This window comes from Pyrenophora tritici-repentis, chromosome 10, assembly GCF_003171515.1.
Source record: "Pyrenophora tritici-repentis strain M4 chromosome 10, whole genome shotgun sequence".
Lineage (NCBI taxonomy): Eukaryota > Fungi > Ascomycota > Dothideomycetes > Pleosporales > Pleosporaceae > Pyrenophora > Pyrenophora tritici-repentis.
Genome location: NC_089399.1, coordinates 3,737,411 through 3,761,958, shown reverse-complemented (window position 1 = coordinate 3,761,958; position 24,548 = coordinate 3,737,411). Strand labels below are relative to the sequence as shown.

Here is a 24,548-nt window from a genome sequence, read left to right as displayed (position 1 = left end):
ACAAGCGGTCCTAGCCGTGGCAGCTGAGGTTCCTTCTAGAGGTCATGGCGAATAATGCGGACGGAGCTTGTGTTGGCGTCCGTGTATGGTTTGACCTTGTTGATTTCGGGTTATGTTCCGGACTGGCTGTCACGGGTGACCCTTGACATGCGCGTAGTAGATACCTGGGATTGCTCGATTGCGATGTTTACTGGGGATTTACAACCGCATGCAGGACCTTGAGTATTGGTAAGGCCGTTAATACATTTGTGGTCGATACTTGGTGTATCTCTGCAGGAACGAAGACTTCTTGATGACTTCTGTATCTCGCCGTTAGCTACGTCTTTCACAGTCTAATCTTAACTTGTACATGGTAGTGTATTGCGTAACCACTCTCCACCAATCAAATCTATTGAGCTTGACCTTGCCATTATCGGAGTTGAAGCCGTCATTGAGCTTATCAGGGAACACTTCGACGGTTACGTCATAACTTCCCTGGGAGTATGACGCGGACGCAGAGAAGACTGGCTGCATACGCCACAGTGAGTTTACTAGGTTAGTACAGGCTAGGTGAAGGTCTGGGGGTGATGTGCAGCCGTCATCCAGGAAAAAATAGAATCGGCTGTGAGGTTTGGCGGGCGCGCAAGATGTTTGTGCGGGGTGATTCTTGGCACGGACGCGCAACGCGTGCGCACGTGAGCAGCCTCATGCAGGTACATGTATCTGAAGACATGAGCAATAGTTTACGCCACCGCTATGTCTAGTACTGTACCATGACGATATGAAAGAAAGATCTGATATCGGTCTCCTGCAGGAGTGCTCTACATAGTACCTAGTCGATGTTGCGCCATCACCAAGCACGTGCATGGAGATCTGTGGAAGGTGATAACGCAGGGTTGCCCATGCTGTGAAGAGGAGAAGTCTTGGTGAGCTCGGTGGTATTAAACATGATGAGCCCCTCTGCGCAATCGGTCTTGAGTACAATTGGTTTCGAGTAGACCACGACGACGGAAAAGATGTCGGAACGGGCGTCTACGGCGCGAGGTTATCAATTTTTCGCGGCGGCCGACGGCTAGATGAGTCAACGACGGGTATATTTGCGAGCGAGCACCAAACCTGCGACGACAGCAATTGCAACCATCCCCGACGATGGACAAGAGAACGTTTCAATGGGAGCGCACATGCGGCACGGAAACCTACCTCATCTCCTCTGACCGATCGCTCCTTGCACATGCCTTTGTCCAAGACGTCTATGCGACGGAAGAGGTGTTCTGGGCGAAACCACTCCCATCTGCCACGCTATGCACCATGCTCGACAACAGCCTGACCCTGGGCGTCTATCTTGTGTCTGGCGAGAGCAAGACGCCAATTGGCATGGCTCGCATGGTCACCGACTACACAACCCTCGCCTACCTCACTGACGTCTACCTGGTTCCCAAACACCAAGGCCGTGGTCTCGGCAAATGGCTCATCGCGTGCTGCCGCGACTTCTGTCTCAGCATGGAGAACCTGAGGTTCATGGTGCTGCTCACGGCCAGCGAGCAGGCGCGGGCGCTGTACAGGCGAGAGTTGGGCATGACAAAGCTGGACGGAGTGGAGGAGGGGTTAGTGTGTATGGGGGCGCGCAAGGCAAACCTCAGCGGAGCGCCGGCCGCTACGGACGCCCCATCATTGCAGTAATATCTCACCGCCCGGGACGCATGTGTGTGTGGCTACACAGGCGCGCATGGTGGACATTTCGCTACGATCGGACTCTACAGTGCAATGGGAACGTGGAAGGACGAATGGCCTCGACCCGACGGTTGGCCTCGAACCATGACAAAGGCCATGTCCATATTGGGCCTAGCCGGCGGCCCATGCATGTTAGGCATTTCCTTAGCGCTATGGCGCCATGCTCTTTTCTTTATCATCACCACTACAACAAGGGTCTGGGTTGCGCCGTCGGGGTGTTCGTAAACTCCGCGTCGCAAGCCCGACAGGAGCAGGTTTGGCGCGGATATGAGACGATTGGCCGTCAGGTAACCCTTCTAGACGGTCGTGTCTGGGTTGGCCCTACCATTCCAGTTTCTTCGATAACACAAGCAGAGCAGGGGGCCTGGTCATCCGCCGTATGTGTTCAGGTGCAGTAACCGACATCGCGTCGCATCTTCCAAGAGTGTGCTACGCCTACTAGTTTGATTTTTGCACCCGATACGGCCCGCAGAAGATTCAGTTAGATCGCGCATATGTAACAGTAGACGTCTTGCATAGAGAACTAGGCTTGGTTGTGGTGATATATGTACAGTCCCGTCCCTCGGCCTTACCCGTATCCATCTTTCACATGCACATCATTCTCAACATGACAGCAACACTCACCACTACTCCGCCACGCTCTCCTGCCTCGTCGCAGCCCTCATCACTCAAGCGCAAAAGGATTGGTCCCGCCACACAGCCACTTACCCCGCCATCGACCGCGAATGATCCAGAGGGGTCGCGTCTTTTTTCGCGCGCCGTCAATGTCCTCTCCACCGCCGCCACCGCCCTGTCACAGGTCAGCATTCTCTACCAGTCTGATGATGTAGCACGCGATGGTCTGCTGCGCGCAGTTCAGGCCATAACAAAGGCCAATGAGGCCGGCGGTAAGCTCATCATCTGTGGAGTAGGCAAGAGCGGGCTGGTGGGGCGCAAAATCGAGGCGACGATGAAGAGTCTGGGTATAGCGAGCTCCTTTGTGCATGCGGCTGAAGCGCTGCATGGGGATCTCGGAGACATCAGACAGGTATGTATCAGCTCATCTTGTATAAGACGTGATCGGGACTGTACTGACTGTAGACAGAATGATGCCGTCCTATTCATATCCTACTCGGGCAAGACAGGAGAGCTCATGGCTCTCCTCAACCACATTCCCTCCCACACCCCCATTCTTGCCATCACCTCGCAAACCAAGCCCTCCGACTGCCAGCTTCTTGAGGACCGACCAAATGCAATCCTGCTACCGGCGCCCATACACGAACTTGAAGAGGTCTCATTCGGCGTCTGCGCCCCCACTACAAGCACGACGGTGACAATCGCAGTGGGCGACATGCTGGCATTGACTGTAGCCGAGGCCCTACACCAAGATGGCACGAAGGATGTTTTCCGAAGGAACCACCCGGGCGGTGCAATTGGTGCCAAGTCGCGACGGATCGATAAGGAGCAGACCGACACCGATGCAAAAGAGTGCAGCGGACTCATCACACCGCCAGCCGTCTGAAAACTTTGGGCTTCTACATTTTGCATATATGGATTATAGATTTGGACTATCATGTAACTATAGACTTCATAGGCGTAAAGAGACGAGGACGCCGACCGCGATAGCCGTATAGCTGGTTTTGGGTGCAGGCTTGGGTCCCTGCTACATAGCGTTTTCTGCAATTCTGGTCTTTTTCTTCACTCCAATCGTTTCATTCAGACGAGTTTTCAACTTTCTCATTTAGCGATCATATCACATGAAGACCTTCGGTGTCATGGTTTTACGTAGTAGACGTTGTAGTAGTCCATTCGTCGGCTGGGAACACCTCCACGTGACTAGGCACGCTCTGACTGACTAAGCACAGTGCTTCCAGATCACTACGGGTCATCACGCTGATCGTCCAGTCATGTCGTTACGTACAGTAATTGTTCTGTCTTTCCTCTACGTCATCTCACATATTGCTGCGTATTCCTCGAATGCAGCGTCTAGATTGGATGATGCGTTATTGCGGCACAGTTTGGCCATGGGTAGTACAGTGCGGGGCTGCCTGATGCGACTTCCAACTCAAGCACGATCAGCCTGCTCCTAGGCTCAGAACTTCATGCCGAAATCACCTTCTCGCATGCACCAACGCTGAGGTGTACCACGCCGCCATGGAGGCTCTAAAACATCGCGCAATTCGTCGACATCGCTGCAAAAGCCATCAAGTCTGCGAAAGAGATACAAGCATCAGTCACCGGCTTTACGAAAGAGAACAAGAGCTTGGAAGATGTTACCACCGAGATGCGTGATCTGAGTATAAGATTGGATCCTCCTACCACCGAGCCCAAGAGCGATGACGAGCGAACTCTTCGTAGCCTGAATCGAGAATGCCGCCAGTTGTCAGAGCAGATTCTCAGTCTTCTGGAAAAGATATCCCCGAGCGATCCAAAGTCATCCCGCCAAGTCATGCGGGCTACTTTGAGGAGTTTCAAGTATAAGCGCGAGAAGGAAGACCTTGAGAATAAGTTAACCACATATCGAGGTCAGCTCTTACTACATTTACACAGGGTAACTAGGTCCGTAGCACTTCTTGAGTATGGTTGCTTGTCACCTAATGCAACAGGAACAGTCTGGATATGACAAGTCAGTTCGACGCACTCAGAAAACTCGAATATACGAATCAGGATGTCCTACAAGCATTGCCGAAGCAAATCGAGCGACTCAAACATGATATACACATCGATAGGCTGAGCCCTGAAGCTCAAGAGCAAATTCGATCGCTGCTGGCTATGACGGAGTCTGCGAAGGCGATGATCACACACCGTGTCATTATGAAAAGGCTTGCATTTGAGCATATGGGAGCAAGATATGACCAAGTGGACAGAGCGCATTGTGAGACGTTCCGTTGGATAGTCGACGAAGATGCAGTGGTAGATGAAAAGGTCAGTATGTGTAATGCACGTCATTTGTACCTTTCGTGGTTGGTCAGCGGCCAGGGGATGTTCCACATCGCTGGAAAACTAGGCTCTGGAAAATCGACATTGGTGAAGTACCTATTGGGGCACTCTCAAACAAAGAATAAATTGCTGGAATGGGCAGGTTTGTTTGTCGTCCTATTCATTCGCGCTACGATTCTGACTTTGATTAGGCCAAGCAAAGCTGGTATCTGTGAGCAACTTCTTCTGGAGACCTGGCAAGTCAATCCAGAGGTCCTTCTCAGGAATGGTTCAATCTCTACTCTACGGCATTCTGGATGCTTCCCCAGATTTAACATCAATTGCGTTTCCGGACCTATCGAGACAGATACAGGCCGAGATGTCGCTAGGACTCGAACAATGGCCCATCGACAAGGATATGCCTTTTGACGATACGCTTTGCCAGAGTTGCCAACAAGCAAGTCAAGTTGTTCGTCAAAACTGGACGCTAACCGCTAGGAGTAGGAGTTATACCTAACAAAGTAACTACTAGGCTACAATAGGTAATCAAGCAAGTCAAGTTGGACCTTCTGAGCCCCACTTACTTGCTTGTTGGCAACCCTGCGCTTTGCGCTCTGGAGAGATTGCTAAGAGATGAGAATGTGCAGACTAGCCACCGTTTCTGCTTCTTTGTGGATGCTTTGGATGAGTACGAAGATACCATATTCCGAGATTACCGCTACATGGTGGAGCGTCTTCACTTTTGGGTCAACATATCCAACAGCACTCTCAAGATATGTGTGTCAAGCCGGGAGTACAACGTCTTCGAGAACATGTTCACTGCTAGTCAGCGTATCCGGATGCAGGACCTTACTCAGAACGACATGCAGCGATATGTGAACGACAGACTGAAAGATATCCTGGATATTGGCGATCAAGAACGCATCACGGATAAGGTTGTTGACAGATCTGACGGTATATTCTTTTGGGTAGTGCTAGTAGTGAAAACACTGCGCGAAAGTGTGGAAGATGGACATGATATCGTAAGATTCGAAAAGGAATTGGATATCTTACTGACGGAGATGGAAGAGCTGTCTCAGTATTTGCTGGATTCTATAACTCCTCACCGAAGACAAGCCGCATATAGTCTGTTTGCTATTCTGTTCCGGGCCCGCGAGAAGAAGGGGGGTCTTACCCTGTCCAGCTGTCTCTACCTAGAAGATCTTGACCAGGACATATACTTTGCGGAGAAGCTAAAGCTTGCTTGTTTGGAAAGGGACTGCTCTAAACTTCGAAACGATGTCGATCGTTTGGCTGCTCAAAATGCAAAAGCCACGAAACTTGCACAAAGTTACTGTAAAGGTCTATTAGAGTCACAGCATCGTCTTTATGAGGATTGTGGGCGTAATATAACAAAACTAATGATCCTCGACTTCACACACCGCTCAGTTCCGGAGTTTTTTGCCAAAAACAAGGTTCAGGATATCATCAAGGAACACACATCGGGATTTGATATCGACAACGCAATATGCCAGCTCACACTTGCGGACTTACGTTGCAGCGAATACATCGACCTCTGCACTCCACTTGCAGTCAAAGCATTGAAGTGGCTATACGACAAAATACTGGCGCCACGCAAAACAGATCCCTCGTTTACCTTTTTGTTAGCTGTTGATACCACTATTGATCGTATCAAAAAGTTACCAATGACAACCCATCGAAAAGGCATAGAGGAACTTGATAAGTACCCAATTGACCCGGAATTTTCTGAGTTTGATACGCAGAAGATGGTCTCGCCGTATGTTGCCCTGTTAAACCCTAACGTATACCTCCTTTCTCCAGTGTATGTTTTCGCTCTCAAAGGAAGGCCTGGCTACACTAAGTGGCGACTGGCACAAAATAGTGACTTTTTAGACACAGTTCTGAAGAATTGGATTCTAGTAGACTGTCTAATGAAGGCTTCGATTTCTTTTGGGGTTGATCCTTTCGATCCAAGTTTACCCTGCACAGATCTCGCAGAGGAAGCCTTTAGAGAGGACACCTTCATGGTCCTCAAATCACTTCTAGAAACCGAAGATGCTATGTATCCTCAAACATGGTTCGGCATCATGAAGAGCGTGTTGGAGGTATATTTGAAATACGGAGAGAAAGTTGTAGTGAAGGAGATGAAAGTCTGGCGCAAAATATCACGTGTATATGGGAGACTCATAGAGATGTTTCTGCTCACATACAAGCCTTGGCAATACCCGCCATTAGTTATTTACCACAGCCCAGAAACTCAGGATCTCAAGATGTACATCGAATTGCGAAGGAATACAAATGGTGCTGCAATATACATTGATTGCAGGGGTTTCACTGATTCTATCAAGAAGTTTTTCAATCAGTTTCCAAACACTTGCGAAATTCCGATTGAAGAGGTGCTTCCGCACATGGAGTTTGAGAATATTGATGCGATCATGTGCGCAATTGAGAAGGTGAAGGCTGCTGGACGTACATGTCCGCCTTTCACTTGGGACACACCAGATAATCTCGTTGAGGAAGGGCAATCAGCCACGGCAAAGTCATCAGAGCCAGACAGCCTCAAACACCCTGATCCGCCTACCGAACCACCCACCGCTCCTCTTGTCGAAAGGGCATCATCAGAGCCAGGCGTCTACCGCGCAGATCCGCCTATCGAACCATCCACCGTTCCTCTGCTTGAATACATCAAGGCACCTCACGAACCGGCAATTACAATAGGATCCGCACAGGAGATCAGCAAGCCAGACCATCGGAGGACATACATGGCTATCTGGTTGTTCGGTTAGTCAGCACTGTTGTGAAACCTCATGAGATCACGTCATTAACAAGATGATAGGAATCTGTCTTTCCCTTGTCCTCGGAATCAAGGCGCGCATGTTGTATGTGTAAGGCATTCTTTGCTGCTGGCTGGATATCTCATGAGCATGTTCAGTCGTTTTTGTTTGAGTGGCGGAGGTTGTACTGATGACGACTTTCGGCTTACCAGGATGTACGTGGTGACTTCAATTGGTACAGAACTGTACGAAGGTTGTTACAAAGGGTTGTATGGCTAGCAGATACATGTTTCCAGCCCTTGCTTCTTAGCTTATGTTGTGGTTTTCTCTTTTCTTTCAACCAGGACTCTCATTATGGGTTTCCTACCGCGGTACAAAGAAAGTAAACAATTTGTTTCAGATATTCACCTCGCATTCTGCGTGGTGTGTAAAGCCATGTACTAGTGAATCAAATTTCAATCTTCACGACAGTTATGATCATCTCCAAGGGTGTACATCCAATTATCTGAAAAGTTGTGAGAACCTCTCAGTCCTGTGTGCTGCGAAAGGCGAGCAGGTTTGGACACGGTCTATTGAAACATAAAGGCTACCCGGGACGCCTGCAAAGAGTACCGCCGCGATAAGGGAGGCAGTGAGATATGACATCATGACGTTCCAGTACTGGCTTAGCGATATCCACTGCCCAAGAAACAGCCCTGTGACCCTATTATAGTAATAATGAAGACCGGATACCAGCAGGGTGCTGCGAAGTATTTTTCCCGTACGCTATGGCCACTGTCTATTAACCCGGGGTATTTTGAGAGCACCTACCACATGGGTGTCATAGAATACTTGACAGTGTGGGTAAGCGCCTAATAGGCATGTTTGGCGACTACAGTGGCCTTTTTACATTAGCATATTAAGTATTTTATGACACCCGGGTATACGGCTGGTTATTCGGAATGAATGGTTTGCGCGACATTTCCTGGATGCTGATATTACCACAAAAGTGAGGTCTTGGAGCTGTTACTCCAATCGGCCTTACCTATCGGAGCCGGCCGAATGGAGTCAGCGATGAAAAATCAGCGGGGAATTGAAGCAACTCGCAATAGGAGATCGGAGACTCCAACGCGCCGGTCGATTAAAACACACAATGCTAAGTGGACGTAAAGGGTCCGGTACTTAGGGATAAGCAGTACATCCCCTGTCGTCTTCAGCTGACACCGCGATGATTTGCACGACGCGTCTCTCACCTCGTGAGAAACACCACATGCAATGCCATCGACGTGCTGAATATTCACGTCATATTACCAGCTTCGTACAGAAGAATGAAATGCAGACGTTGAATTAAGCTCGGCCACGTGGCCTTTGCTTCTAGGGCGTGCATGAAGTGGCACAGCAGCTAGAGGCCGCGAATGCATCGTACATATATAAACCGGCAGACGCGCCGCTGTGCCCATCACATCACCATTTCCCTAGTCAAATGTCGCCATAATAGCCACCGAACTCGACATCTAATCACAGGGATTCCCCGTCAGCAAAGCTGTTACGATCAACACGTCGATACATACACTGGGTCAGTTGTCTCACATGCGCATTTCTATACAAACGAAGCCGAGGCCCTTTTTCTTCATTACGAATCCACTCGCGACCAGTTTCTCACTCTCATTGGGATCGAAAAGTGGAGTTCAGATTGGAGGAAGGTCATGCGGACAAAATCTAACCCCCACGCCCGCGATCCCCCAGTCGATACCCACCGGCGCAGATGACTGCACGAATATCGGGTGTTGTACCCAGTCGTCTGGACCGTCGATCAACGTCGTGTCAGTATATTGCCCGGAGAACTGAAACCCCAGGATGGGAAGAAGCATGTGTCGTACAGACAATCAGCTCCCTATTAGCCGCGTAAACTTTCTCTTCTTCCGTACATCTCCCTTCCAATGCCCTTCTCTTTACCCCCCGTTTCAATCTTTCCGCGTCGTATATCTCATGTTTCTACCAATGACGTAGTCGGGGTTTTGAACGTGTGAGAAGGCCACATTTCAGTAGCACCGAGCATATCGTCCGAGTACGCGCCGAGCTCGGTTCCGAAGAGAGAGGCCAGAAAAACAGGCTGAGTTTTGCCAACCCTTGCCTCTTGATCTTTGTGCAACAGCAATATGCAGCCCATTTCTTTCTGCACAAATTACAATTACTCAAGTTACCATCGTGGCCCCTATTCAAATGATTCAGAGCGCCCAGAACTCCCCAGGCGTACGGGTAGCTCGCTAAAGACGACGATAAAGCTCGTAACGAACGACCCTACCTCGGCGACGTCGTTTTATGATAGTCATTTCATCAGGGACTCCGCGTTATCTTAGTGCCAATAACCGGGACCTGGGACCTATCAGGTAGCAAAAGATTTGGCCAGGCACACTTCGCATCCAATACTTGCCTTCTTGAGCAAAGCCTCGCGACATGGTCTAGGGGTTGGCCGACAGTTATTGTGGACAGCTTAAATGTCGCCGCTATCCGGATGATCAGCAGCGAAACAGAGATCCAGGACCAATAAGCTACGACGCGTGCCTCGTATGACCGACGTCATAATCGTTTGGATATCCCCATTTGCAAAGCGGAGTCTGCTGACCTAGGAGGGTGGAAATGACCCAGGATATAACCGTACGATATACATGCCTTACAAAAGAAGTGAACCCAGCGTATAAATCGTGTTAATCCGTATCAATGCCCTTACGATCTACACCTGCTACGTAACGACACCAACAAAGAAAAAGATTCGTACGCCGGATCCTCGCCGTTACTCCGGACAAGTTGATTGAAGAAAGAGGCCGCTTCCAAGGCTCGAGGACCCTGCCCAGAAATGCTAGCAAACTATTGGATTATCATAAAGACCCAAATAAGAGGGGTACGTTTGAGAAAGATGCAGGTTGAGCGGGCGAGGGGAGCATCGTACCAGGCGAACAGGGCGCTACAGGTCCAGTAGCTTGGGTGGGTTCGGTGCAGCCGAGCGCGACTTGTAACGAGGTCTGAAGGTTTGTCGCAAAGCCAGGTTCTTTCTCTGCGATACATAGAATGCGCAGACAGTCGAACTCAAACAACCATCCAGCAGGCGACCATTGCGCTCTTATCATTCATCTCTCAATAGTAGCCTTGACTTTGCTCCATCTTCTCCAGACAAATCGTGTGATCAGCCATTAGGCGACTGACGCAGCCGCCCCCTCCCATGTCCGGGTCCGGCCCATCCGTAACAGCAGGGCAATGACTCGGGGTACTGTTCGCTCCCGTACTCGAGACCCCATGCCAGCACGAAGAATGTGGCCTCACTACATACGCAATCGCCCTTAGACTAATGAAGATCTACTCTTGACAACTGCGCCGCAACTTACGATGCTTTGACGCTTGCGAAATTAGCTTTTCGGTAATGTAAGCTTGCCCCCGGCATTACTGCGGAGCCACCCTCGTGGCCGAAGCGTAACTTTGAGACGGCCCGCTTCCCCACCAATCCATTTGGGGAAGCGACTAAGGCTAAGACAGTGTAAACGTGCCTATGCGCAGGAGCGCCCTTGCGGAACAGCACCAGGTTCAGGGGCCCAGGTTCAGAACTTTCGTGGCACAGTCCAGGTCGCCTTTCGCACATCATCTTGGGGCTGACCGCCGCCCTCCTGCCTTATCTCTCTTGCCCGGTTGGTTTCTCTGTACTCTGTGTTTGATTTCATTCTCTTTGCTGCCCTCTTTGGCCACCACAAGTTTCGCTGGATCAAACTTCTTTTTCACCAATCCGAAATCCAAGGAGGGAAGCAGGAAAAGAGAGACTATGTCGAGGATTGCCTGTGTTTGGGCCGACTTAGGCGAGGAGGCGCCAGAAGCGAGCAGCTGGTACGAAAACACGCATATACCCGATACGCTCGCAAAGATCAACTCGACGGCGCGCATCGCAGAGCAGGTCGAAGACAATGCCTTTAAGGAAATACCCCAGGTCCAGGGTAACCTCATGACCATATACGACATACCCTGTGGCCAGGACGCAGAAGACGTGGATGCACAGTTACGCCCCTCGGTAGGCCGGCTCCCCAAAGAAGCGCGGATAGACACCCGTGTGTACACCGAGCATCAGAATTGGTACGGGGAGGAATGGCGGGACGGTACGTCTGACCACATCATTGTTTTACACAGGGATATTCCGTGGAAGCTTACGGCCCGCAAACACAGACCCCAGCGATGTCCGAATGTGGATTGTTGTCCTCTGGCAACCGCTCCCACATATCCACGACGAATTCATTGAATGGTTCAGAGGGGAGTTCCTACCCGGCATGCTCGAAAGCCCCGAACTGCTGCGCACGCGCGTCTTCAAGCTCGATCACGCCTCATTAGTCTCCGACCGAAAACACAGCTCAGTGGACAAAGAGTCCGTGTATCAATACATGACATTATGGGAGTTTGACAGTGAGGAGCTGCCGTGGGAGGTCTTGATATATCTTGGTAGCTCAGACCGATGGCGGTACTATGCCGAAGGCGAACTACTGGTAAGTGTTTGCAATCCTCACAGACCAGGCAAAACTCATGCTAATCATTTTCAACACAGAATTGGCAGATTGGACAATTTCTGGTAAATAAGATCTATCCTGAGATCGAGGACGCCGACTCCCCTAGTTTGGAGAGGCCAGGCATCATAGCGACCGCAGTCGCGGGGGAGTCGTAAGTGTTACCAACACCGAGGCTGATACTGCGTAGGAATATCAGTACCAAGATGCGCTCGAGGGCGATCACGACAGCCAGGGAAGCACAAGTGGTGGTAGCGAAACGGATCATGAGGACGGAGATTGCGAGCCATACGAATTGCGTTGACAAGCCGGCTAAGATTGAGTTGGCTATTTGGTTGCTTTTGATGATATAGCGGCGCTTCAACAATACCCCAGTTTTCGCTTTCTCTACAAATCCCCCTCTTTCGTTGCATATATAACATTCGCCACAAGGATTCAATGCAATTAACAGGATGCATTTCCTTATTATGGAAGGCCGTTACTAATTTGACTTGTACGGAGGTGAACCAGGAGGCGTATCAGTCTGAGGGTCACGGTTGATCGGATCAAGATAATGAACATGCGTTGAAGCACTAGGCGACTGCTGCAGACGTTGCAAAGGCAGATACCGCGAAGCATCAGCAGTTTGCTCACCTGACACTGTCTCATCATCGTCACCATACGGATCAAACCTCGGCCGGCGGGGTTGAATATCGCGGGGTACAGTCGGCGCGACTTTGCCGAACCTCAGTTTCGACTTTGACACAGTAGAGAGAACTGGTGGTAGCGACGTCGTGGGCTTCTCGGCTGCACCGAGACTAGATGTCAATCGCTGAAGGTTTAGTGCCAACAGCTTCTGTGACAGGTTAGACAGGTCCGTTTGCTGTCCGTCAACTTCGACTAGGCGATCGTCTTCGGGGGTCTGTGACGCATGTGTATGCACGTCTGGCGTAATGCAATCGTGCATGAGGTCGGCTCGTAGATCGCTCCGCGGTATCCTTTGAGAGCCCACACCAAAAACCAGAGCGTCTGAATCTTGGGACGTCATTCCAGGCTGTCTGAACGAAGTGGCTGTCGCTTCTAGAACAATAGAACTGTCCGAATCTTGTCGTCTGTCCCTGAACACTTTCTTCTGATTGTGTCTCCCATCTTTGACTACTTTGGTGCCGCGGCTTGCGGCGGCCTGCTGACCTTTCTTCGAAGGTTTTGCTACCGTGGGTACTAACTGTCGGCCGAACTGATCTTTTGAAGTTGAGAGAGCCAACTCTTGTTGCACAGACCCTTTTACGGTTCGCTCACGAGGACGAGAAGCGTTCTGTGGTTTCCGGCTCGCGGATCGATGGGGCCCCACCGTGTTCGTGCCATAGCGCGGATCATTAGGCGCCTCAGAGCGCTGCTGCTAACTTTGTATTTCCTGGCGCAATGCGTGTTCTGCACTCGGTTCCGCTGTTGAGATTTCGTCCTGCGCAAAGTCTTCTGACTGTGCGGTGCCGTTGCCTTTAGCCCTCTTGATAGGACCGGCGTCTCTTGGCTTTGCAGTTTTGATAGCTAAAGTCTTCGCCTTTCCTTTGTTTTTCTTCAGCTTGTCTGCAGCCTGATCCATCTTTTGCCTCACCCTACGACCCCTGCCTTCGCTTGAGATACGCTTAACGCCGGCGAAGCTTCCTCGCTCATCTTCATCGAGATCGGCACCACGAACGTTTGAGTATAGCTTCGCTATTTGTCCGTGCTCGCTTGGATACTTGCCGCGAACTCGATAGACCGATATCCGTCCCTTTCTGCCGCTGCTATGACTCTTGCGCGCACACACATATCGTGGATATGAACGTTCGGACTCATCGGGTCGGGTCTGATGTGGCGAGAGCAACGTCTGCAAAGATCCTCGCAATCTACGCGCAGTAAGCGCATCGAAGATCGTGCCCATAGCGAACGGCAGGAAGCGAGCGATAGTAATACAAGGTATAGTAGATGGATCGGTCTAGGCGTGTATCGGAGCAAGCTACGATCGAGATCGAAGCCTGAAGGCGAGGTGGCTTCTGAGCAGTGAGCCTTATGGAGAGCCGCATCGTGGAAAGACAGCAGGAGTAATGGGCTTCGAAGTGACCGCAACCGCCGCTCTAGAGACGCTGATCGGCTCGGAACTGATGCTCGGAACAACACCTTTGCCCCCATCCGCTAAGTCATATCTGCGATTCGACTATACGTGATGCATACTCTCCGACAGCAAACCAGTTCCAAAGCCTTCCATAGCAGAGCCAGTCACGAGCAGTTCCGGGGCAAGAGCGATGGAAATGGTGGTGGTCGCTACCAGTCGCTGTCAACTGGGATAGTCCTTCCATATACAGGAAACAGGGTAATCGAGATAGCAAAGGGCCAGAAGGTGTCGCTACACATCCGGAACCTTGACTGCAGGGTGGTGAAGATGCAGGAGCTTAGATTATGGGTCTGTTAGGTCTCACCGTTTCACCATCCTGCGTCCGCGTTCAATGTTTGCTTTTTGTCATCGATACACCAGACATGACACTGCAGGCTGCAGGACTTATGCACATCAAAAGAACGCAGGGACCGCTTCTTCTATGCAGTGATTGGATGATCAATTCAGATGGACGCTGGACGGGTACATTAGCCCGCGTCGGGCCCTGTTATTTTGTGGTATTTCTTGACCCCTAGCGTCTTGTAATATAAGTGACACGTGAGTGTAGGGAACAATTTTAAGTCGGATCATGTGAGCGACAGAGTCATGATGGTACATTCGTTGATCAAGGAAGTGCGCGTTGCAGTATCTTTGGTAATGAGGAAGGCGAGGAAGAGAGAGGGAAGAGGTTCTACGTTGCTGTACGTCATCGTATGAGCGAGGGCTGAGTAAGCTAGTTATCGCTTGGCGGTCACCCGGTTCACCTCTACAAACGTTCTCAAGAAACTCGAAGACTTTCCTTATCATAATTTCCTTGCTGTCTTCAAGGTTTTCGTGAATATTCTTCTTTACCCGTATGGGTATCTACATGTCGCTACTAATAGGAATATCATGACGCGCCGGCCAAATGGATTCACATCACCACAAGGTGATAGCTTTCGCATACAGAAGCTCTTCCTCCCTATCGAAAGATACATCATCCCACTGTCTTCTCAGGAGTTGGAAAGTATTAGCTTAGTTGCGATGCACCCGTCTATAAGATTTTATCATGCTTGGAGGGTAAGATAGCAAACGCCCTACGGTGTTTTTTGCTACTTTATTTTAGATGCCATAATTAGTGCTTGTCTCACTCTTGATGAAGCCAGGGTATGATACATAACAATTTAGAAAGATATCCAAAGGGTAAATGGATGCATTAATCAATATGAACGCGTGGAAAGCTACAGCTGATAAACCCTCAACACCACTGCCACTTCACTCCACCGGATCACGGCCCCCCTGCTTTCTCATCTCCTCCAAGTAATCTTCATCCGTCTGCAGATCAAATGGCAATGGTCTAGTAATAGGATGAATCGAAGTACCATGATCCTCTAGCTGCTGCAGACGCTTCGCCGTCGCCGGCTTAGACTTGTTAACACTGTAAAGCTTGACACGACTATCGCATACGTCAGCCGACATATTCCAAGGCGCGATCAGCGGCGTTCTGGAACGCGCAAACTTACTGGCATGAGGAAGTAACATGGAGATCCCAATTCCTAGGCATTGTCAGTGCACAGTTCGGTTAGGAGAGAGATAGTTGAGTAATGCTTACCAAGCGCTACGCACAAACGTCGGTTGCGTCTGTCAATAAAGTTAGTATGGGGGCTCTGCTGATAACTAGGTAATCGGGGTAAAATGTCATGTCGAGTCAGGAACACATGGCTGTGCGCACTAGCGAATTCGCGGGCGGGAAGTTTGTGGGAGTGCATAGGCCCGTCCGGGTAAGACTCCCACCACTCAGACTGAAGAAGGACTTACATTTAGAGCATCGTCCCAGCAGCGGACGCAGAACTCGCTAGGTTTTTTTAGTACCATATGACGGATTCAGACGATATCGAACTTACAGCCATCCTTCCGCATCGACTGGGATGTCGATCCACCAAGTGCGCCAGGCGTGATAGTACTTTGTGCTCAAGTTCTGGTACGGAACTTCATACCAGACACCTCCTCCGTCATTACTAACTTCGACGCGCGTCGGCCAGCCATTGCCACTGTAAGCCCAACCAGTCATGTGGATCTTTCCATCATGTACGATAACGTCCTTGTCGACAGGTGTCATAATAGCGCTCGAGACCGGCATGGTTTGGATGCTGAAACCGTTGCTATAAGTGACGTTCTGCTTGCCGTTCTGTGGAGTGTAGTAGAGGTACTCCTTCATCTGCACTGGAGCCATGGAGGGAGTATCGATGACGTTGATTCGGGTGAGCCACTTGCAGCTCCTCGCACCGATGTAGCCCATTACAACGACACGGATGGGGAACCCGTGTATGGCAGGCAGTGGCTCGCCGTTCATCTCCCAGGCCAGCATGACTTCGTGGATCTTGACTTTGCGATACGGCACCGAAACAGCATAGTTGTAAACCTGGCCTTTCTTGAAGTAGGTGTCGGCGCCAAAGAACTCGACGTGCTTTCCTTCGGGCTTTACTCCACAGTACTTGAGGACCTTCTTCAGACTAACACCCACGTAGCGGGCAGTGCCGATAGCGCCTTCGCCCCAGGGTGCGTTAATGAGCTCGTCTCCGTCTCCAGGGTAGTCCTGAATCTGTTCAATACGTCGCGTACCACTGCACTGCAGGGTAACGGCGGTACTCATGCGAGGGAAGATGCTTTCATCTTGAAGTTCTTTCAGAGTAATCTTCTTGGGCGTATTGACGAGGCCTTCAACTTCGAAGAAGTACTTCTCTGGATCGATCTCAGGAACACCTCCGTGATTTCGAATGAAGTGGTCTTTGTTCTGGGTGATCTCGTTCTCGACTAAGCGTTGTCGTGGAGGCTCGCCGTTGTATGGAAATTGTAGAACGTGGATCATGTCCTTGCTCTTCTCTTTCTTCACGTATTCCCACGAAATGTCCGGCATGTCTTTGGTAGTCTTGCCGAGGGCATAGTGGTAGTATTTCCAGCGTACTCCTTCTAGAACCGGGTTGGTCTTGGGTAGTGGTAGCAATTGAAACTCGGGTGGTACAGGGAAGTCGTATTTTGCTAAAATCTCTGCTGCCTGCTTCTTCTTTTCTGGGTATTTCTCCCACTCGATGTACCCCTTCCATCCTTCTCGCTCTTCAGGAAAGTCTGGTTCTTCCGTTGTCAACAGCTCGAAAAGCTTTGCGTTGGGCTCTGCGGGTGCCATGATGGACGTATGGAGTGGGAGCAAACTGACACTTCGGCGTGATTAGAGTACCAGACGCTATGCCAGCCACTAAGTAGCGCAGTATTTCCTAGCAACGCCAGTACAAGTACACCATGTCATGATATCAAAGTGTTGATAGTAAATCATTGGCTACAGAGCACTACACTGACTTGTTCTGCAAGTCACCCATGCACGAAGCCGTGTAAGCATATATAATCCTTGGCCTAGCGAATAAGACAGCTAGAAACTCCGCAAAGTAAGACAAGGCGAGGCATAGGTCCGATACACATGTACGTCATCATGATGGATATTGGATAGATATCGCATGAGGAACGACCCGCTTAGACCCTGTCAATCGAAAATCCGAAAGCTGGGTGAAAAACCGAGATTTCTTGGAAAAGTCGCAATGCGTTCGGAGAAAAAGACCAAGAGCTGTAAAAAGCTTGATACAGCTTCGTATTCACAGTGAATTTGGTCTTCATTTTCAGCGCAGGCTCGGTTCCACTAATGCCGTGGGCAATGCGAACCTGAGTGCATGCATCCAACTATGTGGGTGATGCACAAGAGATGGTGGGTACGACGTCCACAAGTACACGTGTACCAGCGATCAACAATGTGGAATGGAATACTTGAGCACATCATGCGTACGTACAAGAACAGGAGCTGGTAGAAAAACCGGGAAGCAGCATGATGGCCGTTGGTGTGGTGGTGTGGTGGGATCAGGGTCGGAGGGGAAAGCGCGGCAGTTGTTCCCCACGTGCTAATCGGCGACATGCATGAGGCTAGCGTCGATATGGCATAGCGTAAGTCGTGGCCTCGCCGGTTTGCAACACTGCTGCTTGCAGCTGAACCCACTTCACATTGAGTCTGGCAGCCCTCCCCGCGGCGAATGCTACCGGTTCATTTTCCGCTGTGCCTCTTTTGTTACCAAACTACCTCGCTAACATGCAGACAGCCGGCTCACCTTCCCCGTGTCGGTTTTGTAACAGTGCATTGCTGACGCTCGTCCTGCAATCAGGGAGTGAGTGGACTTGCAATCGTGAAGTTGGAGCGTCATTGAAATTACTTACTGCCGTTTGGGAGCGGTACTTGGGTGACTTGTTGAGTCGACTATATCATGGTCTGCATCAGTGTTGAAAAAGAAGGAGCTTTCGTGACTACGCCACATGATGATACTGCAAGGGCACATCCTTCGGAGCATTGACCTACATTTCCTGAGGGAGGAAGTCACCAATGCCGCATCTCGGATCTTCCTTCACTCTATTCCGAGCTTGTCAGATACTCTCTCTATTCAGCCCACGCCTACGATCCGATCACTTTAGTGGCTGAACTGATTTCGACTATTTTGATGTTTGACTTCCATAGGACTATATCACCGCCAATGGAGAGTTATCTGATACTGCGGATGAAAGCGAATAAGCGAACATGTCCGTGTTACCAAGGGCGCTCCTCGCGAAGACGGCACGCATTCGGATCGGTCACTATTCTAAAAAATCATACACCCAATATGGCCACAGAAATACATGACTTTCTACATCTGTAGCCAGTTACATTTACCTGTAGCTTCTCAGAGAAAAAGGCAAATATGTAATCTGACTCTTGAGAGTACGCGGAAAGCAAACTGAAGTATAAGTATCGACGAGTTCACACAACAAACAATAATGCCCAGCGTAAATCCCATGAGGATCACAACCCATGTATAGGGACCACGGTCTACATGTCTCATGAGTGCGATAGCCCGCGCCTCATTGACATGCACGCATGGCTCACATTGGCCACTGAAGAGTAAATGCAAGAGGCCAGCCATAATCGGTTCACCCTTGCTTGGGGATACGAAAAGCCGTCCATCTACCGCGGATTATCCCCAAGCGAGGTGCACTGGCTCATAATGACAAGAAGTAGAAGCAGCAATATCACCTCTCTGGGGGAAGCTGTTATTTGGGTCTCGCTGTCCTCCCAAACTTCAACGTCTTCAACTTTGCATTTCACTCTTACCTCACAGCAAGATATCGACCAAGATGGTACAAACCGCGCAGGTTATATCCATGCGTAAGGCCAGGTCAAGGAGCGACGTCAACACGTACGCGCTTACTTGTTTGCTATGGGGAGGGTATGTGCACTTCTCATGTCCCAACAACCTTTGTATTAACAATTATCTAGAGAGCGTATCGTCAAAGAGCGCCGTGCTGCTTTTGAGCGTGTCGAGAAGGTGCTGGACACATACGACATTTCGAAACTCCCACGATGCTACGCTGAAAACAACCGCGAGGCTCTATTCGAGCAAGGCTTGCAGATGAGCAAAGCCTGTCTTGACGACATGCTTAAATATCAACACGAGCATTTCGTCTGGATCACTCCGCGCTACAACCTCGTTAACTCTAGGTGAGTTGTTCTCTACGAGACATGGGTGTATAAGCTAACTGGCTAGTCCTTTTGGACATAAGGCTATCTTATTCGAACCGGGCATGGAGCACAACGGTACTGAGGAACAGAAGGCAAAGTGGCTCCCTCTCGCCAGAGCCGGCAAGATTCTCGGTACATACGCGCAGACTGAACTCGGCCACGGCTCATTCGTTCGGGGTATTGAAACTACCGCTACGTTCGACAAGGACACTGATGAATTCATTGTTCATACACCGACAATCTCCTCGACCAAGTTCTGGCCTGCGGGTCTGGGCTTTTCAACTACACATGGCACGGTTATGGCTAGACTCATTGTCGGCGATGGGGATCATGGCCCACACATCTTCCTTGTACAACTCCGGTCTGTGGAGGACGGCAAGCCCATGCCTGGGATCAAGATGGGCGACGTCGGGTTGAAGCTCGGGTAAGTCAGCTACATGCGAGTCAACACGATGATACTAACAGAGAATCCAGATACAATGAAGCAGATAATGGCTTCGCCTCGTTCGATAGCGTCCGGATCCCCCGGTCTCAAATGCTCATGGCCCATAGTCAGCTCACACGTGAGGGGAAATTCACCAAAGACTCGCTTCGTGCTAAGCTCTCATACTCTGTGATGCTGCTCGTCCGCGCCAAGATGCCTGGCGTCTTTAGTGTTCAGCTAGCACAAGCCTTGACGATCGCGACGCGCTACTCTGTAGTACGACAGCAGGGTCTAGGTCCTGCAGATGCCTTTAGTACTGAGGCCAGTATCCTTCACTACAAACACCAACACTTCCGTCTACTGAGTATGATTGCGAAGTCTTACGCCATGTTTTTCGCCTCTCGCGTTTGCGACATGCATTACAACAAGCTTCGAGAGATGCAGAGCAAGAATGATCATTCTCTTCTGCCCTCTGTACACGCACTTACAGCTGGCCTCAAGGCATACGTCACTTCTGAAGCTGCCGATGGCGCTGAGGATACGCGGAAGCTGTGTGGTGGGCATGGGTACATGGTCCTCTCAGGCCTGCCAGACATTATTGGTGCTTTGGCAGGTGGCGCGATGTTTGAAGGAGAGAACTACGTCTTGTGGCAGCAACTTGGCCGACACCTACTCAAGCAGCTTGATCGTTTGCAGGACGGTGAGCCAATGGAGCCGCAGGTGCGGTATCTCGCCGAGTTGAACCTGAATGACACTTGTGTGGCCCAAGGCGAGGAGTTCCTCGAGTTCGACGTACAACTTTCCATCTATCGCGATCGCGCGCATCGCCTAATTGTCAAGGCACATAAAGCAATTCGGGCTACTGATAAGGAAACAGCCAAGGCTTGGAATGAGTATATGATGCTGCTCATTTCTGCATCACGGGCTCACATTGAGTACTTCATCTTGAAGTCGTTCAACGACACCATTCATTCCTTGCCTTACAACCCCACGGCTCCGGAGCTGCGAATGATATTGTGCTGGATGCAAGATCTCTTCGCTCTCTCCACAACCATAAACCCGCGCTCCGTTGACGTTTTGTCCTTTGCCGAGACAGCTGATACTCGGCCACCGTATCTGTCATCAGCTCAACTCGACACTATACGTTCACTCGTCAACAAACGACTCAATGAACTCCCTCCTCATATCATTGCATTGACGGATGCATGGGACTTCTCGGACGCAAGTCTTTGTAGTGCTATTGGCATGCATGATGGAAACGTATATGAGAACATTATGCGCTGGGTAGAACAGCTACCTATCAATCAAAACGCGCAGAAGAATGGGGGTGTACAGCAGGGCTGGAGGGATTGGGTCGATCCGATCTTGAAGAGGCAGGTTAAAGTTCAAGCGAAGTTGTAGAGATGATGTATGTGTGGTGGATACATGACATGATGATGCAGCTGGATACGAGGTATGGAATGTTGGTACTGATGAGTTGTCCATAGTAGTGGTCACAGCCAGGCGCCAGATATAACTAATGTGAGCATTGCTTGTCTAGTACTGTTCTTTTATCATGTCGTATTGGTGAAGTTCTAGACATCACAAAGGGAGGCTTTATGGTGAGCGAGTGGTGTCATGCCAAATGGCGCTAACAGCCCATCCCGGTCGCGTTCCGAAGTAGCTTCGGCGTGCGCCTTCCTTCTTCCCACATCTTCACCGCGACATGAACCATCACCCGTCGCCTTCAGAGCATATGGACGTTGAAAGAAGGTCATCGTCGCCCAAGCGCAAGAAGGTCCGCCAAAAGTACGCGCCCAAAGCATGTATGTCGCGCCTTCCTTCCCGCTGACATGAGTTCCGCATCGATGGAGCTTCCTATGTAGCATTCCGATGGTTCCGCAATGGTTCGACGCCGCTTGCGCGACAACATGACAGTTATTATAAGTTCGATGGCTGACAATTGCGCAGGTGTATCATGCAGGCGTTCGAAGCTCAAGGTACGTGTTACTATCCACATATTGCCTGGCCCTCCACATCCATATCCGGCCCTAGCTCCCATGCTTTTTGACCTGTTCTTCACGTCTCATTTGCTGGGCTTGAAAGTGTTACATGCATCTATGCTAAGCATCCCATAGTGTTCCGGAGATAACCCGTGCCAACGTTGCGTCGACAACGGCAAGCGATGCTTCTTCTCAGAAGACCAGACGGCCGCCGAAGCCCTGCAGAATCTCAGCAGGCCGACGCCCACGCTTCAAGCCCAAGCATCGAATGCGAGCGGAAACGGCAACAATGCATCGCGAAGAAGCATACTACCGCGCGACGATGAGACGGAACGACGGGCGAGTGATGCCAGTACCCGCGGCATGTCCATTGAGGCGCGTATGGCCCGGGTGGAAGCCATGATGGAAGCCCTCATGCGTGACCGAGGCTTGACCATGACGCCTGCTGGTAGCGTGGAGCGCGAAGACAGTGGCAGTGAGGGTTTTCGGGGTGACACGGCATTCACCGGCCTACCACTGGATCCCATCAATCCGGTCCTTGCCTTTATGGGACAGCCTTCGCCCTTCTCCCAAGAGTCGTCCAATCCTGCTCAGTCTACCGTAGAGCCGCCCCATCTAGTACAATTGGGCAATCGAACCATGCCCTTTCCCAATCCAGCCGAATATCAACAGCGCCTTATGTCCTTCTTTACCGACATACATTTGTCTCACCCATGCATAGATGAAGCCGATTTCCGCAGTCGCAGTGAGCACATGCTTGCGAGTCCGACGATACAGTCAGGAGAAAGCCATTTTCTTGCGCTCAACTACCTCATCTTTGCATGCTGCGATGTACTGCTCAACACTAAGAAAATTGGCTCCACTAAACCTGTGGGCTGGCAGTGGCTGGAGCTAGCCGATGATATCTTGGACAAGAAATCGCTCTTGAGTGGAAACGGTGATCTGACGTTGATACAATGTCTGCTTTTCCAAGTGAGTTCGAGTCTCATAAGGCTGTCTTTGTTACATAGTAGATATTGACCATAACAGGCTCTATACTACACTTTCGTCGATGTTCCCGGTCCGGCTTACAACAGCATTGGTCTCGCTGCCAGGCTGGTCTTCCAATACTCGCTACACCAGCAATCCACCTGGACCGACATCACAACTCGTCAAGCCTATGAGCGAATTTGCTTGTTCTGGAATGTCTTTGTAGCGGACCGCTTCATCTCGCTAACATGCGGAAGACCATATACTATCCATGAAGCCGATATTCAGGTCGAACTACCGAATGAGTTGTTCGTTAGGGTAAGTAAACTCTGATATGCTTGATTTCATGTGCGATTCTAACTCTACCCAGGCAATGCTTCCCATGCAACTTGATCATGAACACGATCCAAGACCGTTCATGAATCACTATCTGCACTACGTGATCCTCTGGGCACGCTACGCGGGTAATACCCTCGATGGCCGCAGTCTCAACCGCAGCACTCAAGATGCTATTGACGCACAAATCGCTCAGTTCCTCGACCACGACCTCCCAGAACTACAAATACCCTATACCCACCCGTCATCAGGATCCGACGCACCATTCAAGACCACCCTCATCCAAATGAAGACTGACTTCGTCCTTTGGGGGTTCCGCCCCATCATCACCTCCCTCCAATACGACAACGACCACGCCACTCACTTCAGCCATCTCGCAGTCTGCACCATCAATCGCATGTCCTCGTTCAGCCAAGACGCCCGACGCCCTTTTAGCTTCCGTCACGACATAACTACTTCCCTCGCAAACGCTGTCCTCGTCCTCTGTTCCCTCATCGTTCGCGATACGGCCAGTAGAAATCAAAGTCATATCGGAGCCTTTCGTACTGCCACAGCCATGCTGAATGATCTCGCATATAGCCAGCCGTATGCCAAACGCGTCGTCACAGACTTTGGAGCCATTACCCGCGCTGTCGAAGGTATCATTGATGGGAAAGATGTACCAGATAACGTTGCTAGTCTCTTCCCTTATCAATCTGCTAGTCCGCATATTCGCATGCCGCAGATAGCACTGGCAAATAGTGGAGTGGGTAGTATATCTACGACTGGTAATGGTGATCCGGGCAAGGCGGGTGAGCCTGGTTGTGGCGTTTTGTGGCTTTGAGGTGTGTGAGGTTGGGAAAGGAAGTCGGGGACCGGAAAAGGCGTTGGGGATGGATGGATGCATGGGTCAATGGGGGTGTACTTTTCCTTTTCCTTTTCTTTGCGCTGTCCTCTGTTTTTCCTTCCGCGTTCTACATACTTTCCGTATTTGCTATAGATACCCCCATTGCGTAGCTACGGGTTAGGGGCGGCGTTTATTTTCTTCTCATGGAGAACCGAAAAATATGGAGTCAGTATCTCCTTGACATGGCTGGTTGATACACGGTGATAATGAAAGTTTGATGTCTTGCTCGTAATTGCAGCTCTTGGTAACCGAGATGTATAGACAAGTGGGGAAGAGCTGGTAGTCGCCATGGCATTGAACTAGGCCTACGTCTATGATCGCTTTGGATTATCGTAGGCGGAATTACCATGACTCCGAGATTTCTCAACGTACT

At 50.4% G+C, this 24,548-nt stretch overlaps 10 protein-coding genes across 10 annotated transcripts; 6 read left to right on the top strand and 4 right to left on the bottom strand.

Moving 5' to 3' along the window:
* Nucleotides 1–312: 312 nt before the first annotated feature.
* PtrM4_052760 (uncharacterized protein) lies at nt 313–513 on the bottom strand (the record flags this gene model as incomplete). Its single annotated transcript, XM_066104973.1, has 1 exon — nt 313–513. One exon carries the CDS (start codon nt 511–513, stop codon nt 313–315), a length of 201 nt encoding a protein of 66 aa, XP_065959537.1.
* A 615-nt stretch (nt 514–1,128) lies between these two features.
* PtrM4_052750 (acetyltransferase) lies at nt 1,129–1,659 on the top strand (the record flags this gene model as incomplete). The annotated part of the gene is made up of 1 exon (XM_001937026.1): nt 1,129–1,659. One exon carries the CDS (start codon nt 1,129–1,131, stop codon nt 1,657–1,659), a length of 531 nt encoding a protein of 176 aa, XP_001937061.1.
* A 658-nt stretch (nt 1,660–2,317) lies between these two features.
* Nucleotides 2,318–3,211, top strand: PtrM4_052740 (SIS multi-domain protein; the record flags this gene model as incomplete). The annotated part of the gene is made up of 2 exons (XM_001937025.1): nt 2,318–2,737; nt 2,795–3,211. 2 exons carry the CDS (start codon nt 2,318–2,320, stop codon nt 3,209–3,211), a joined length of 837 nt encoding a protein of 278 aa, XP_001937060.1.
* A 762-nt stretch (nt 3,212–3,973) lies between these two features.
* PtrM4_052730 (uncharacterized protein) lies at nt 3,974–7,497 on the top strand (the record flags this gene model as incomplete). The annotated part of the gene is made up of 5 exons (XM_066104972.1): nt 3,974–4,248; nt 4,296–4,618; nt 4,821–5,077; nt 5,151–7,389; nt 7,445–7,497. 5 exons carry the CDS (start codon nt 3,974–3,976, stop codon nt 7,495–7,497), a joined length of 3,147 nt encoding a protein of 1,048 aa, XP_065959536.1.
* A 3,675-nt stretch (nt 7,498–11,172) lies between these two features.
* On the top strand, nt 11,173–12,057 carry PtrM4_052720 (uncharacterized protein; the record flags this gene model as incomplete). The annotated part of the gene is made up of 3 exons (XM_001937024.1): nt 11,173–11,500; nt 11,568–11,881; nt 11,941–12,057. 3 exons carry the CDS (start codon nt 11,173–11,175, stop codon nt 12,055–12,057), a joined length of 759 nt encoding a protein of 252 aa, XP_001937059.1.
* A 323-nt stretch (nt 12,058–12,380) lies between these two features.
* On the bottom strand, nt 12,381–12,845 carry PtrM4_052710 (uncharacterized protein; the record flags this gene model as incomplete). The annotated part of the gene is made up of 1 exon (XM_066104971.1): nt 12,381–12,845. The coding sequence occupies one exon, from the start codon at nt 12,843–12,845 to the stop codon at nt 12,381–12,383; it is 465 nt and encodes a 154-aa protein (XP_065959535.1).
* Nucleotides 12,846–13,277: 432 nt separating this feature from the next.
* Nucleotides 13,278–13,802, bottom strand: PtrM4_052700 (uncharacterized protein; the record flags this gene model as incomplete). The annotated part of the gene is made up of 1 exon (XM_001937023.2): nt 13,278–13,802. The coding sequence occupies one exon, from the start codon at nt 13,800–13,802 to the stop codon at nt 13,278–13,280; it is 525 nt and encodes a 174-aa protein (XP_001937058.2).
* A 1,464-nt stretch (nt 13,803–15,266) lies between these two features.
* On the bottom strand, nt 15,267–17,175 carry PtrM4_052690 (Sulfite oxidase; the record flags this gene model as incomplete). Its single annotated transcript, XM_001937022.1, has 5 exons — nt 15,267–15,447; nt 15,515–15,547; nt 15,604–15,632; nt 15,810–15,846; nt 15,896–17,175. 5 exons carry the CDS (start codon nt 17,173–17,175, stop codon nt 15,267–15,269), a joined length of 1,560 nt encoding a protein of 519 aa, XP_001937057.1.
* A 2,018-nt stretch (nt 17,176–19,193) lies between these two features.
* PtrM4_052680 (uncharacterized protein) lies at nt 19,194–21,403 on the top strand (the record flags this gene model as incomplete). Its single annotated transcript, XM_001937021.1, has 4 exons — nt 19,194–19,285; nt 19,336–19,557; nt 19,604–20,002; nt 20,053–21,403. The coding sequence occupies 4 exons, from the start codon at nt 19,194–19,196 to the stop codon at nt 21,401–21,403; spliced, it is 2,064 nt and encodes a 687-aa protein (XP_001937056.1).
* A 304-nt stretch (nt 21,404–21,707) lies between these two features.
* Nucleotides 21,708–24,112, top strand: PtrM4_052670 (uncharacterized protein; the record flags this gene model as incomplete). The annotated part of the gene is made up of 5 exons (XM_001937020.2): nt 21,708–21,807; nt 21,953–21,981; nt 22,120–22,956; nt 23,014–23,271; nt 23,324–24,112. The coding sequence occupies 5 exons, from the start codon at nt 21,708–21,710 to the stop codon at nt 24,110–24,112; spliced, it is 2,013 nt and encodes a 670-aa protein (XP_001937055.2).
* Between the last annotated feature and the right edge of the window lie 436 nt (nt 24,113–24,548).